The sequence below is a fragment of the Salmo salar genome, chromosome ssa09, assembly GCF_905237065.1.
Source record: "Salmo salar chromosome ssa09, Ssal_v3.1, whole genome shotgun sequence".
Lineage (NCBI taxonomy): Eukaryota > Metazoa > Chordata > Actinopteri > Salmoniformes > Salmonidae > Salmo > Salmo salar.
The window spans coordinates 33,322,482-33,338,814 of record NC_059450.1 but is presented as its reverse complement, the minus strand read 5'-3'; the positions used below and the strand labels follow the sequence as shown (position 1 = coordinate 33,338,814).

Genomic DNA, 16,333 nt, shown 5'->3' with positions numbered 1-16,333 from the left:
CTCATCTGTGGGGACACAAATGCGCGCACAGGAACACTACCTGATCTAACGACCACACAAGGGGACAGCTTTATTACAGGCCATACTGTTTCTAACTGTCTTCATCTCCCCCATAGAAACAACAGTGACAGCACCATCAACAAAAACAGAAGGGATCTTTTGCAGCTTTGTAGAAGCCTGGGTCTGTACTTTGTCAATGGTAGGTTACAGGGGGACTCTTTGGGGAGAGTCACCTACTGCTCACCTCTTGGCCACAGTACAGTAGACTATATGATTACAGACATGGACCCTTTCTCTCTCAGCTCATTCACTGTCAAGCCACTAACACCTCTGTCTGATCACAGCCAAATTACGTTGTTCCTCAAAAGAACAGACATGGAAACAACCACACATTCACAGCCCAGTAAGCTGTACAACATCAGAAATTCATACAGACGGGCCCAAAACAGCACAGAAGAATACCATAAAGCAACCTGTAACCAAAATATCCAAACACTCTTAGATAACTTTCTGGATACCACATTCACTCACAGTAAAGAAGGCATCAATCTAGCAGTAAAAAACATCAACAATATATTCAGGCAAACGGCAAAAGAAGCACAATTGAAATTGATAAACAAAACAAAAAAGATTAGATGACAACTGGTTTGATGCAGATTGTAAAATTATAAGAACACTATCCAAACAAAAGCACAGAGACCCAAATAATGGTGAATTTCACCTTCACTACTGTGAGATTTTAAAACTCTATAAACGTACACTCAGAACCAAAAAAGCACAGTACAACAGCAAACAGCTGACACTAATTGAGGAGTCCATAAACAAACAACTTCTGGCAAAATTGGAAAAAACTTTTTTTTTTAAATCGAAATAAGAGGAATTAGCGATACAAAAATGGTGCAATATGGACAACCCATTTCAAAACACTCTACAACACCGTTCAAATTGACACAAACGCAGAACGCCAAATTCATGAGAAGTTGAATGGATTAGAAAAAGCTATAAAAGGACAATCAAAATCCATTGGAATAATTACTGACCAGGAGCTCTTGTGACCGTACACTACGGTCACAAGACGCAGGCCTCCTAATTGTCCCTAGAATTTCTAAGCAAACAGCTGGAGGCAGGGCTTTCTCCTATAGAGCTCCATTTTTATGGAATGGTCTGCCTACCCATGTGAGAGATGCAGACTCGGTCTCAACCTTTAAGTCTTTACTGAAGACTCATCTCTTCAGTGGGTCCTATGATTGAGTGTAGTCTGGCCCAGGAGTGTGAAGGTGAACGGAAAGGCTCTGGAGCAACAAACCGCCCTTGCTGTCTCTGCCAGGCCGGTTCCCCTCTCTCCACTGGGATTCTCTGCCTCTAACCCTATTACAGGGGCTGAGTCACTGGCTTATTGGTGTTCTTCCATGCCGTCCCTAGGAGGGGTGCGTCACTTGAGTGGGTTGAGTCACTGACGTGGTCTTCCTGTCCCTCTAGTGGTGTGGGGGCTGAGCTTTGGCAAAGTGGGTGGGGTTATATCCTTCCCGTTTGGCCCTGTCCGGGGGTATCATCGGATGGGGCCACAGTGTCTCCTGACCCCTCCTGTCTCAGCCTCCAGTATTTATGCTGCAGTAGTTTGTGTGTCGGGGGGCTAGGGTCAGTCTGTTATATCTGGAGTATTTCTCCTGTCTTATCCGGTGTCCTGTGTGAATGTAAGTATGCTCTCTCTAATTCTCTCTCTCTCTCGGAGGACCTGAGCCCTAGGACCCTAGGACCATGCCTCAGGACTACCTGACATGATGACTCCTTGCTGTCCCCAGTCCACCTGGCCGTGCTGCTGCTCCAGTTTCAACTGTTCTGCCTGCGGCTATAGAACCCTGACCTGTTCACCGGACGTGCTACCTGTCCCAGACCTGCTGTTTTCAAGTCTCTAGAGACAGCAGGAGCGGTAGAGATACTCTCAATGATCGGCTATGAAAAGCCAACTGACATTTACTCTTGAGGTGCTGACTTGTTGCACCCTCGACAACTACTGTGATTATTATTATTTGACCATGCTGGTCATTTATGAACATTTGAACATCTTGGCCATGTTCTGTTATAATCTCCACCCGGCACAGCCAGAAGAGGACTGGCCACCCCTCATAGCCTGGTTCCTCTCTAGGTTTCTTCCTAGGTTTTGGCCTTTCTAGGGAGTTTTTCCTAGCCACCGTCCTTCTACACCGGCATTGCTTGCTGTTTGGGGTTTTAGGCTTGGTTTCTGTACAGCACTTTGAGATATCAGCTGATGTAAGAAGGGCTATATAAATACATTTGATACAAAACTTCAGACTCTCAAATTTAAAAAAGCATGCGGACCTGATGGCATCCTAAATGAGATGCTCAAACTCACTAGTGCAAAATTTCAATTGGCTATATTAAAACTGCTTAATTTGATCCTGAGTGTAGGTTATTTCCCTGACATCTGGAATCAAGGACTCAAAACCCCAATCTTTAAGAAAGGAGACAAATTTGACCCTAACAATTACAGAGGAATGTGTGAACAGTAACCTAGGGAAGGTTTTCTGTAGTATTATCAATGTAAGAGTTCTAAACTTCCTTAATTAATAAGCACAATGTCTTGAGTAAAAGCCAAATTGGATTTATACCAAAACATCGCACAACTGATCATATTTACACCCTACACACCCTGATAGATAAACATGTCCACCAAAATAATACCAAAATATACGCTTGCTTTATCGACTTCCAAAAAGCATTTGATTCTATTTGGCATACAGGACTGTTCTACAAAGTTATTGAAAGTGGTGTAGGGGGTAAAACATATGACATAATTAAATCAATGTATACTGGCAATACGTGCAGCATTCAAATTGGTAAGAAAATAACAGAATTCTTTAACCAGGGGCAGGGCCTTTGCCAGGGTTGCAATCTTAGCCCTGCACTCTTCAATATTTACATTAACGAATTGGCCACTATTCTAGAAAAATCCTCAGCCCCTGGTGTTAGTCTCCACAATTCAAAAGTTAAATACCTACTCTTTGCAGATGACCTATGCCTGATGTCACCCACAGCACATGGCCTACAGCAGAGCCTGGACCTGGACCTAAAGCAGAGCCTGGACCTGGACCTAAAGACTCAAATAATGATTTTCCAGAGAAGATCCAGATCTCAGGGAATTAGACCAAAGTTCTCAATTGGCACAAAATATATAGAGTACTATACACACTACAATTACTTAGGTTTAAAAATAAGCTCAACTGGACACCTTAAATGAGGCAGTGAATGAACTGAGAGAGAAAGCACGCAGGGCATTCTACGCCATTAAAAAACTAATTCAAATTGAAATACCTATTAAAATTTGGCTAAAACTAATTGAATGTGTCATTGAACCAATTGCACTTTATGGCAGCGAGGTGTGGGGTCCACTTGCAAAACAAGATTTCACCAAATGGGACAAACACCCCATTGAAACCCTGCATGCAGAGTTCTGTAAGATTCTCCTACATGTCCAGAGGAAAACTACAAACCACGCATGCAGGGCAGAATATGGCCAATATCAACTAATAATAAAAACGTTTTAAAAAGCAATTAAGTTTTGGAAACATCTAAAATACAGTGACCCCCTCTCATATCATTACCAAGCCCTGCAATGCCAAGAGCTGAGCAAAGAAAATAGTCCCCTCATCCAGCTGGTCCTGGTGCTGAGTTCACAAACCTGTTGTACTAACACACTGAAGCCTTAGGACCAGAACATCCAATCAATCAGAATAAAACATATTACAACAAGTCAAAACAAAACTACATTGCTTATCGGGAAACACAAGCACAAAGCAAAATGCAGTGCTATCTGGCCCTAAATCAACAGCACACCGTGGCTAAATATTTGACCATGGTTACTGATCAAAACCTTCGAAAAACCTTGACAAAGTGCAGGCTCAGTGAGCACAGGCCTTGCCATTGAGAAGGGTAGACACAGGAAAACCTGGCTCCCTGTAGAGGAAAGGCTGTGCAACCACTGCACAACAGCAGAACCTGAGACGGAGCTGCATTTCCTGACAAAACGTAAAAAATATAAAACAATGAGTTTCATTTTCCGAAATTTGAAACCCTTATTCAAGGTTTCAAAGACCTCTCTGATGAGGATAGGCTACCTGTCCTGTTGGGGGAGGACCCAGAGAGCTGTGGGTTGGCAGCGCACTACATTTCTGCCTGCCATAAGTTGAGGGACAGTGTCTGACAGACCAATCAACCTGCACATGTACTCTACTGTATGCTTCTTGTTATTGTTGAATGTATGGTTATTTTGAACCTTGGTTATTGTTGTCCCGTTGACAATTTTTATTCCGATTTTTATATTGTAAATATCCAAAACAAGCTTTGGCAACATGTACATTGTTACCTCATGCCAATAAAGCGATTTGAAAGAGAGAGAGAGTACATTTTTCAATGTACTTTACTCAAACCAGTGAATATCACTTATTATAAATGAGATCATTAACTATCAGTTCTTGGAATATCCAGGGCCTATGCTCTTCACATTTTGGTTATAAAACAACAAATCCAGAATGGATTAAAAACATCAAGGGACAGGACATCATAATCCTACTGGAAACATGGTGTCGTGAAGACATAGATACTCAGTGTCCCTCAGGCTATAGAGAAAGTTTACTACCATCAAACATAAAAATGTTAAAAGGGGCCGAGACTCAGGTGGAATCATCATTTGGCATAAGCAGGACTTAGCACTGAATGAAATGAAAAAGGGTATCAGTCACATTTGGCTAAAACTTAACAAAGGTACAATCTACTGTGACAAAGTATACATATGTGCAGCTTATGCTCCTCCTTCAGATTCACCATATTATGATGATCAGTTTTTCGACAATCTCCACACAGAAATCATTACAATTCAGGCAGAGGGTAAAGTGCTTCTTTGTGGAGATTTCAATGCAAGAACAGGTTCTGAGCCGGACTACACTGATGCGGGAGGTAACCACCACATATTTGGACACCCCTCCTTGTACAGTAGCCCTATTGTAAATAATAGAAACAGTCCTGACCAAATACTGAACAAAAATGGGAAGGAGTTAGTGAATCTCTGTCGAGCCTTAGGCCTGTACATGCTTAATGGTAGAATCAGAGGGGACTCTTTAGGTCGGTTTACTTACTGCTCAGCTCTTGGGACAAGTGTAGTCGATTATGCCATCACTGACATTGACCCCTCCTCCATTAGTGCATTCACTGTCCGACCACAGACACCATTGTCAGATCACAGTCAGATCAACGTGTTTCTGAAGAAATTAACCGGCAATACTCATTCAAAAAAACTGCCCAATAAACTCTACAACATAAACCAATCATACAGATGGGCTCCAAACAGTGCAGAGAGATTATTGAAACGTTGAACTCAAATGAAATGATGAACTCTATACAGTTTTTCAATAACTTACAATACCAAAACAATAAAGTTGGTGTCAATTCGGCTAATCAAAACATCAACTGCATATTCCAAAAAGCAGCATCGAAAGCAAATTTGAGAAAACCAAAGAAATGCAACATCAGAAACAAAAAACAAAATGTTTCTGATAAATGGTTTGATAATGAATGTAAAACAATAACACATCTAAGACAAATGTCAAACGAAAAACATTAGCAGCAAAACAACCCAGAGCTACGATATGAATACTTTGAAACAGTATAAAGAAACACTGAAACGCAAGAAATTGAATTATACCAACAAGACACTTGATGAAATTGAAAACGCAATTGACCAAAATCAGTTCTGGGACATGTGGAACAATTTAAGCACAACAAAGCCACAAGAATTAGCCATACAAGATGTAGGAATTTGGAAAACTTATTTTGATAAATCTATACAAAAACACACAAAAAGACTTACAACAGAACCAATTAGAAATGAAAGAAAAATTGAACATCCTCGAATCAGTCATTAAAACAACCAAAATCCATTAGATTACCCAATAACCCAACAAGAACTAAATGAAAAGCTCAAATCTATTAAATCAAAGAAGGCTTGTGGTCTAGACAACATCAGAAATGAAATGCTGAAAAACAGCACACCTGAGTTGCAAAATGCTGTGCTTAAATTGTTCAACATGGTTTTAACTTCTGGCTGCTTCCCTGATGTCTGGAACCAGGGGCTCATCACCCCTATCCACAAAAGTGGAGACAAACCAGACCCCAATAATTACAGGGGAATTTGCATAAACAGTAACTTGGGAAAGGTTTTCTGAAGCATTTTGAAATCAAGAATTCAAACCTTTCTTCAAGAAAAAAATGTAATAAGCAAATGTCAAATTGGCTTTCTCCCTAACCGTCGCACTACTGACCATATACACACACACACACACACCTAATTAATAAACACGTCCACCAAAAAAAAAGAGGGCAAAATCTTTGCTTGCTTTATTGACTTTAAAAAAGCATTTGATTCCATTTGACACGAAGGGCTATTCTACAAAATTCTCCAAAGTGGGCTTGGTGGTAAGGTGTATGACTTAATAAAATGTATGTACACAGAAAACAAATGTGCAATAAAAATCAAAAACCAAAGAAAATTATTATTTTCACAATGTTGAGGTGTGAGACAAGGCTGCAGTTTGAGTCCAAACCTTTTCAACATTTATATCAATGAATTAGCAGACATGTTGGACCATTCTCCAGCCCCAGGACTCATACTATTTGACACAGAGGTGAAATACCTGCTATATGCTGATGACTTGGTACTTCTATCACCAACCAAAGAAGGTCTTCAACAGAACATGAATATTCTAGAGCAATATTGCCATAATTGGGCCCTGCCAGTAAATTTCCCAAAAACGAAAATCATGATTTTCCAAAAGAAAACCAGATGTCAGAAACACAAATATAAATTCACCTTGAACAACACCATCATTGAACACACTAAAAATTACACCTACCTTGGTCTGACCATTTCTGCATCAGGAAACTTTAATATGGCAGTGAATGCACTCAAAGAAAAAGCCCGCAGATCATTGTATGCAATAAAAATGAAATTATTCAAAATCAACATCCCAATTAGAATTTGGACCAAAATATTTGACAGTGTAATCCTACCAATAGCTCTTTACAGAAGTGAGGTTTGGGGGCCACTCAATAAACTGGACTTTAAAATGTGCGACAAACATCCAATTGAAGCCCTACATGCAGAATTCTGTCGGAAAATCCTACAAGTCCAGAGAAATACACCAACTAATGCATGTAGGGCAGAATTGGGCAGCTTTCCAGTAATAATGAAAATACAGAAAAGATCATAAATTTTTTGGCTACATCTAAATTCAAGTCTGCAATTTAAAGCACTTCAAACCCAAGAGCTGAGCCCAGAAACGAGCCCTCTCAGTCAGCTGGTGTTGGACCTCACCAACCAAGCTGACACCAGCACTGCTTCAAAAGAAAGAATTCAAATAAACAAAATCATGAACCAATCAAAGGACTCATATTTACAACATTGAAAAACGAAACAAAATCCCAAAGCCGACTAAATTGCTATCTGACCCTAAACAGAGATTATGAATTGGCTGATTATCTCTACTCTGTCAGAGATACAAAGCAGAGACAGATCCTTACCAAGTACAGGCTGAGTGACCACCGATTGAGGAGCGTGTATGTGGTCACTGCACGACAGGGGAGGTAGAGACAGAGATGCACTTTCTCCTTTACTGTGATAAATATTCCTCACAAAAGAGATTCCTTATTCACAGAAATGACTACATTTATTCCAAATTTGAACTTATTAAACCCAGAGGAAAAACAAAAAATACTTATGGGCGAAGGAGCAATGGCTCCTCTTGCAGCCAAATATGTATTTTCCTGCCATAGCCTGAGGGACACTGAATAATATCTGCATTGTAAGCAGTAACTTACTTATTATTACTATTATTATTGTTGTTTATCATTCCAAATAGTAGTGGTATGGGTGGTAATGGTAATGATAGCAGTAATGATGATACTAGTTGTAGTACTGATGTAATGGTGAAGATGACCGTTATTTAGTTATAGATTCATTTTCGAGAGCGAGAGACAGAGCGAGCGAGAGCGAGAGACAGAGCGAGCGAGAGCGAGAGACAGAGCGAGCGAGAGACAGAGCGAGCGAGAGCGAGAGACAGAGCGAGCGAGAGCGAGAGACAGAGCGAGCGAGAGCGAGAGACAGAGCGAGCGAGAGAGCGAGACAGAGCGAGCGAGAGAGCGAGACAGAGCGAGCGAGAGCGCGAGCGAGACACCGAGAGAGCGCGAGAGAGAGAGAGCGAGAGAGCGAGAGAGAGAGCGAGAGAGACACACACCCCAACAGTGTGTGTGTGTGGGGCTGGGGTCTGTGCATGATGTGACTTACCAGGGCCAGGTACCAGGATGTCCGGTCTGTCCCAGTCTGAATACTGGCCACTTTACCCAGCAGGTTGTCATTTAGCCTCCTCCTGTCCTCACTGTCGTCATCACTGGACGACGACTCCTTGTCATCGTTCGCACTGAGGGGTTGAACAAGGGGACAACGTCGGAACAGAATCTTTCATCTCAGTCAAAAGCTTCTACAGAGCTCTATAGAAGCTCAACACTATCAAACATAAAGGCCAATATTGGAGCCAGTTACAAATGTCATTATACAGTCACATTTTGTTCAACTTGATCATAATTGGTAATGTGAACATGCCCAGGTATCTAACTATGTCGTTGTATACCGTGCGTGAGAAAAGGACTCAGAGATCGACTTTTTCCACAGTGTTACGTTACAGCCTCATTCTAAAATTGATTTAAAAACCATTCTCAATCTACACACAATATCCCATTATAACAAAGCAAAGACAGGTTTTTAGAAATTTTGCAAGTTTATTCAAAATAAACTGAAATATCACATTAACATAAGTATTTAGACCCTTTACTTTGTTAAATCACCTTTGGCAGCAATTATAGCCTTGAGTATGACGCTACAAGCTTGACACCTTTACTTGGGGAGTTAAAACTATTCTTCTCTGTAGAAAGTCACAATCTCTGTCAGGTTGGATGGGGAGCGTCACTGCACAGCTATTTTCAGGTCTCTCAAGAGATGTTCAATAGGGTTCAAGTCCGGGCTTTGGCTGGACCACTCAATAACATTCATAGACTTGTCCCGAAGCCACTCCTGTGTGGGTCATTAGGGTCATTGTCCTGTTGTAAAGTGAACCTTTACCCCAGTCTGAGGTCCTGAGCGCTCTGGAGCAGGTTTTCATCAAAGATCTCTGTACTTTGCGCCGTTCATCTTCACCTAAATAATGACTAGTCTCCCAGTCTCTGCTGCTGAAAAACATACCCATAGCATGATGCTGCCACCACTGCTTCACCGTAGAGACAGTGCCAGGTTTCTACGAGACGTGATGCTTGGCATTCAGGCCAAAGAGTTTGATCTTGGTTTCATCAGATCAGATAATCTTGTTTCTCATGGTGAGAGTCCTTTAGGTACATTTTGGCAAACTCCAAACGGGCTGTCATGAGCCTTTTACTGAGGAGTGGCTTCCGTCTGGACACTACAATAAAGGCCTGATTGGTGGAGTGCTGCAGAGATGGTTGTCCTTCTGGAAGGTTCTCCCATCTCCACAGAGGAACTCTGGAGCTCAGTCAGAGTGACCATCGGGTTCCTGGTCACCTCCCTGACCAAGAATGTCAATGGGTGTCCCCAAATTGCTCAGTTTTGCCGGGCGGCAAGCTCTTGGAAGAGTCTTGGTGGTCCAAAAGTTTTTCAATTTAAGAAGGATGGAGTCCACTGTGTTCTTGGGGACCTTCAATGCTGCAGACATTTTTTGGTACCCTTCCCCAGATTGGTGCCCCGACAAAATCCTGTCCCTGAGCTCTAAGGACAATTCCTTTGACCTCATGGCTTGGTTTTTGCTCTGACATGCACTGTCAGCTGTGGGACCGTACATAGACAGGTGTGTGTCTTTTCAACACGTCCAATCAATTGAATTTACCACAGGTGGACTCCAATCAAGTTGTAGAAACATCAAGGATTATCAATGGAAACAGGATGTACCTGGGCCCAATTTCAAGTCTCATTAGAAAGGGTCTGAATACTTACGTAAATAAGGTATTGCAGTATATTTTGTAATTGTTTGCTTTGTCATTATGGGGTATTGTGTGTAGATTGCTGAGATGTTTTTTTTCTATTTTTAAATCAATTCTAGAAAAAGGCTGTAACATAACAAAATGTGGAAAAGGGGAAGGGGTCTGAAAATGTGTATAATGACCATGTTTGAATGTACAGTGGGGGGGAAAAAGTATTTGATCCCCTGCTGATTTTGTACGTTTGCCCACTGACAAAGAAATGAGCAGTCTATAATTTTAATGGTAGGTTTATTTGAACAGTGAGAGACAGAATAACAACAAAAAATCCAGAAAAACACATGTCAAAAATGATTTGTATTTTAATGAGGGAAATAAGTATTTGACCCCTCTGCAAAACATGACTTAGTACTTGGTGGCAAAACCCTTGTTGGCAATCACAGAGGTCAGACGTTTCTTGTAGTTGGCCACCAGGTTTTCACACATCTCAGGAGGGATTTTGTCCCACTCCTCTTTGCAGATCTTCTCCAAGTCATTAAGGTTTCGAGGCTGACGTTTGGCAACTCGAACCTTCAGCTCCCTCCACAGATTTTCTATGGGATTAAGGTCTGGAGACTGACTAGGCCACTCCAGGACCTTTATGTGCTTCTTCTTGAGCCACTCCTTTGTTGCCTTGGCCGTGTGTTTTGGGTCAGTCATGCTGGAATACCCATACACGACCCATTTTCAATGCCCTGGCTGAGGTTCTCACCCAAGATTTGACGGTACATGGCCCCATACATCGTCCCTTTGATGTGGTGAAGTTGTCCTGTCCCCTTAGCAGAAAAACACCCCCAAAGCATAATGTTTCCACCCCCATGTTTGACGGTGGGGATGGTGTTCTTGGGGACATAGGCAGCATTCCTCCTCCTCCTCCAAACACGGCGAGTTGAGTTGATGCCAAAGAGCTCCATTTTGGTCTCATCTGACCACAACACTTTCACCCAGTTGTCCTCTGAATCATTCAGATGTTCATTGGCAAACTTCAGACGGGCATGTATATGTGCTTTCTTGAGCAGGGGGACCTTGCGGGCGCTGCAGGATTTCAGTCCTTCACGGCGTAGTGTGTTACCAATTGTTTTCTTGGTGACTATGGTCCCAGCTGCCTTGAGATCATTGACAAGATCCTCCCATGTAGTTCTGGGCTGATTCCTCACCGTTCTCATGATCATTGCAACTCCACAAGGTGAGATCTTGCATGGAGCCCCAGGCCGAGGGATACTGACAGTTCGTTAGTTTTTCTTCCATTTGCGAATAATCGCACCAAATGTTGTCAACTACTCACCAAGCTGTTTGGCCATGGTCTTGTAGCCCATTCCAGCCTTGTGTAGGTCTACAATCTTGTCCCTGATATCCTTGGAGAGCTCTTTGGTCTTGGCCATGGTGGACAGCTTGGAATCTGATCGATTGATTGCTTCTTTGGACAGGTGTCTTTTATACAAGTAACAAGCTGCGGTTAGGAGCACTCCCTTTAAGAGTGTGCTCCTAATCTCAGCTCGTTACCTGTATAAAAGACACCTAGGAGCCAGAAATCTTTCTGATTGAGAGGGGGTCAAATACTTATTTCCCTCATTAAAATGCAAATCAATATAACATTTTTGACATGCGTTTTTCTGGATATTTTTGTTGTTATTCTGTCTCTCACTGTTCAAATAAACCTACCATTAAAATGATCCTTTCTTTATCAGTGGGCAAACGTACAAAATCAGCAGGGGATCAAATACTTTTTCCCCCCACTGTATACAACAGAGCATCTACAGAAGCATGTTTGCGGATTAAAATCTTACTGGGAAATGTAAGCGGTAGTGCAGGTTATGTCATCAAACCGTATCCAAAGAAAGAACACAGTGGTACCATATGGCCCACTGCAGGACAGCTTAAAAAAAAAAAACACCACTCAAACTTTTGGGGTCATTTTCCCCCCATTAGTCTACTGTTGATACAGTTCTAAAATGTTTCACGTCAGCAGTCATGTTTTCAAGATATTGGATGTGCATGAAGCAAAACGCATCACATGATGTGGCAAGTGACATGTTGCTTCTTGAAAGTCAAATAACTTGAAAACTTGACATAAAATAAACCAAAAGGTTGTTTTTGAGTGGAGTTTTGCTTTAAAAGGTTAACTTAGAAGGGTGGGAATGGGGTAAAGGTTAGGATTAAAATAAGAGGTAAAGTGAAAGGGTCAATTTACTGAGCCTGAGATGACCTCCTTCCTCCGCGGTTTCCCTTCTTCCCGATGACGGGGGTGCCAAAGTGCTCCGGGTTGGTCAGGGGTAGTTGGTCCAACGTCTAGATAACAACAGAGATGGAGAGGAAGCGAAAGGACGAATCTTAATCAACGTATCAAAGAGCAACATAACGGAGAGACCAAATGAAATGTCCAAGAATACAGTCAGACCAGTCCTCTTACCTCGCTCTCAGCAAAATGTCTCTCGCCCTTAAGACACAGAGACGTCCTGCGGAGTGTCTTCTCATCCCCATCGTCAAACACTGGAATACAGTGGGAAGCAGTTCCCTTGTAATGTTTACATTTGATATTTATCCAGAAAAACTTACAGGAGCAATTAGGGTTAAGTGCCATGTTCAAGGGCACTTTGACTGAGTTTTCAACAACTCGGCTCAGGGATTTGAACCGGCAACCTTTCGGTTACTGGCCCAACGCTCTTAACCAGTAGGCTACCTGCCACCAAGATTGGTGTTAGTATTTATTTTAAAACACTAACACCAAAGTATACTGCTCCCAAGGATCATAGACAAACTCAGCAAAAAAGAAACGTCCTTTTTCAGGAAGCTGTCTTACAAAGATAATTCGTAAAAATCCAAATAACTTCACAGATCCTCACTGTTTCCCATGCTTGTTTAATGAACCATAAACTATTAATGAACATGCACCTGTGGAACGGTCGTTAAGACACTAACAGCTTACAGACGGTAGGCAATTAAGGTCACAGTTATTAAAACGTAGGACACTAAAAAGGCCTTTCTACTGACTCTGAAAAACACCAAAAGAAAGATGCCCAGGGTCCCTGCTCATCAGCGTGAACGTGGCATGCAGCAAGGAGGCATGAGGACTGCAGGCAATAAATTGCAATGTCCGTACTGTGAGACACCTAAGACAGCGCTACAGGGAGACAGAACGGACAGCTGATCGTCCTCGCAGTGGCACACCACGTGTAACAACACCTGCACAGGATCGGTACATCTGAACATCACACCTGCGGGACAGGTACAGGATGGCAACAACAACTGCCCGAGTTACACCAGGAACGCACAATCCCTCCATCAGTGCTCAGACTGCCCACAATAGGCGGAGAGAATCTAGACAGAGCTTGTAGGCCTGTTGTAAGACAGGTTCTCACCAGAAATCACCGGCAACAACGTCGCCTACAAGCACAAACCCACCGTCGCTGGACCAGACAGGAATGGCAAAAAGTGCTCTTCACTGACGGTCGCGGTTTTGTCTCACCAGGGGTGATGGTCGGATTCACGTTTCTCATCGAAGGAATGAGCGTTACACGAGGCCCGTACTCTGGAGCGGGATCGATTTGGAGGTGGAGGATCCGTCATGGTCTGGGGCGCTGTGTCACAGCATCATCGGACTGAGCTTGTTGTCATTGCAGGCAATCTCAACGCTGTGCGTTACAGGGAAGACATCCTCCTCCCTCATGTGGTACCCATCCTGCAGGCTCATCCTGACATGACAATGCCACCAGCCATACTGCTCGTTCTGAGCATGATTTCCTGCAAGACAGGAATGTCAGTGTTCAGCCATGGCCAGCGAAGAGCCCGGATCTCAATCCCATTGAACACGTCTGGGACCTGTTGGATCGGAGGGTGAGGGCTAGGGCCATTCCCATTTCCCCCCCAGAAAAGTCCAGGAACTTGCAGGTGCCTTGGTGGAAGAGTGGGGTAACATCTCACAACCAAAACTGGCAAATCTGGTGCAGTCCATGAGGAGATGCACTGCAGTACTTAAAGCAGCTGTTGGCCACACCAGATACTGACTGTTACTTTAGATTTTGACCCCCCCCTTTAGTAACCACTAGGCTACCTGCTTAGTCACGTCTGTGGAACTTGTTCTGTTTGTGTTTCTCAGTTCTTGAATCTTGTTATGTTTACACAAGTATTTACACATATTAAGTTTGCTGAAAATAAACGCAGTTGACAGTGAGAGGACGTTTCTTTTTTTGTTGCTGAGTTCAGTACCATTGACCAAGTCAGTTATGACAGAATAGTCAAAAAGCAACCAAACAACAAAGACCTATGTAGTCTACCATTATCAGGTGATAACAGGAGCAGGACTTCTTGTAAACTAGTTTAAGTGTTGTTAAATGAACTTACCCACTGTATACCAACTGGCGTCTGTGAGTTTGTTGATGGTTGCCTCACTGCAGATCCCCTCTGCACTCTTCACCTCCACTGTGGAGCCCACCTGCAAAAAGATGCCAGGGAGATGAGACAGACACCTCATATGAGCTGCTCTTACACTCCCATTTTAAAAATAACTCAAAATGGCAACAGTAAAAGCTGCAATATGTAACTTTTTGGGCGACCCACCAAATTCACATAGAAATTTGAGTTGTAGATCTGTTACTCTCATTGACAGCAAGTCTAAGAAGCGGTAGATCTGTTCTATGTGCGTTATTTATTTGCTTGCCGTTCTTAAGTTCGTTTTTTTTGTCTTTTTTACTTTCAGTTTTATACACCAGCTCAAAACACGATATTTTCAGTTATGGAAAATATACTGCTCAAAAAAATAAAGGTAACACTTAAACAACACATCCTAGATCTGAATGAAAGAAATAATCTTATTAAATACTTTTTTCTTTACATAGTTCAATGTGCTGACAACAAAATCACACAAAAATAATCAATGGAAATCCAATTTATCAACCCATGGAGGTCTGGATTTGGAGTCACACTCAAAATTAAAGTGGAAAACCACACTACAGGCTGATCCAACTTTGATGTAATGTCCTTAAAACAAGTCAAAATGAGGCTCAGTAGTGTGTGTGGCCTCCACGTGCCTGTATGACCTCCCTACAACGCCTGGGCATGCTCCTGATGAGGTGGCGGATAGTCTCCTGAGGGATCTCCTCCCAGACCTGGACTAAAGCATCCGCCAACTCCTGGACAGTCTGTGGTGCAACGTGGCATTGGTGGATGGAGCGAGACATGATGTCCCAGACGTGCTCAATTGGATTCAGGTCTGGGGAACGGGCGGGCCAGTCCATAGCATCAATGCCTTCCTCTTGCAGGAACTGCTGACACACTCCAGCTACATGAGGTCTCGCATTGTCTTGCATTAGGAGGAACCCAGGGCCAACCGCACCAGCATATGGTCTCACAAGGGGTCTGAGGATCTCATCTCGGTACCTAATGGCAGTCAGGCTACCTCTGGCGAGCACATGGAGGGCTGTGCGGCCCCCCAAAGAAATGCCACCCCACACCATGACTGACCCACCGCCAAACCGGTCATGGTGGAGGATGTTACAGGCAGCAGAACGTTCTCCACGGCGTCTCCAGACTCTGTCACATCTGTCACGTGCTCAGTGTGAACCTGCTTTCATCTGTGAAGAGCACAGGGCGCCAGTGGCGAATTTGCCAATCTTGGTGTTCTCTGGCAAATGCCAAACGTCCTGCACGGTGTTGGGCTGTAAGCACAACCCCCACCTGTGGACGTCGGGCCCTCATACCACCCTCATGGAGTCTGTTTCTGACCGTTTGAGCAGACACATGCACATTTGTGGCCTGCTGGAGGTCATTTTGCAGGGCTCTGGCAGTGCTTCTCCTGCTCCTCCTTGCACAAAGGCGGAGGTAGCGATCCTGCTGCTGGGTTGTTGCCCTCCTACGGCCTCCTCCACGTCTCCTGATGTACTGGCCTGTCTCCTGGTAGCGCCTCCATGCTCTGGACACTACGCTGACAGACACAGCAAACCTTCTTGCCACAGCTCGCAGTGATGTGCCATCCTGGATGAGCTGCACTACCTGAGCCACTTGTGTGGGTTGTAGACTCCGTCTCATGCTACCACTAGGGTGAAAGCACCGCCAGCATTCAAAAGTGACCAAAACATCAGCCAGGAAGCATAGGAACTGAGAAGTGGTCTGTGGTCCCCACCTGCAGAACCACTCCTTTATTGGGGGTGTATTGCTAATTGCCTATAATTTCCACCTGTTGTCTATTCCATTTGCACAACAGCATGTGAAATTTATTGTCAATCAGTGTTGCTTCCTAAGTGGA

At 43.3% G+C, this 16,333-nt stretch overlaps 1 protein-coding gene across 1 annotated transcript in view; it reads right to left on the bottom strand.

The window, feature by feature from the left end:
* LOC106611238 (AT-rich interactive domain-containing protein 4A) overlaps positions 1 to 16,333 on the bottom strand; it is a 61,391-nt gene that overhangs the window by 35,997 nt on the left and 9,061 nt on the right. Inside the window, 4 exon segments of the mRNA XM_014211236.2 lie at positions 8,357 to 8,489; positions 12,284 to 12,381; positions 12,503 to 12,582; positions 14,434 to 14,524. Of these exon segments, the coding sequence (XP_014066711.2) occupies positions 8,357 to 8,489; positions 12,284 to 12,381; positions 12,503 to 12,582; positions 14,434 to 14,524 (402 nt within the window).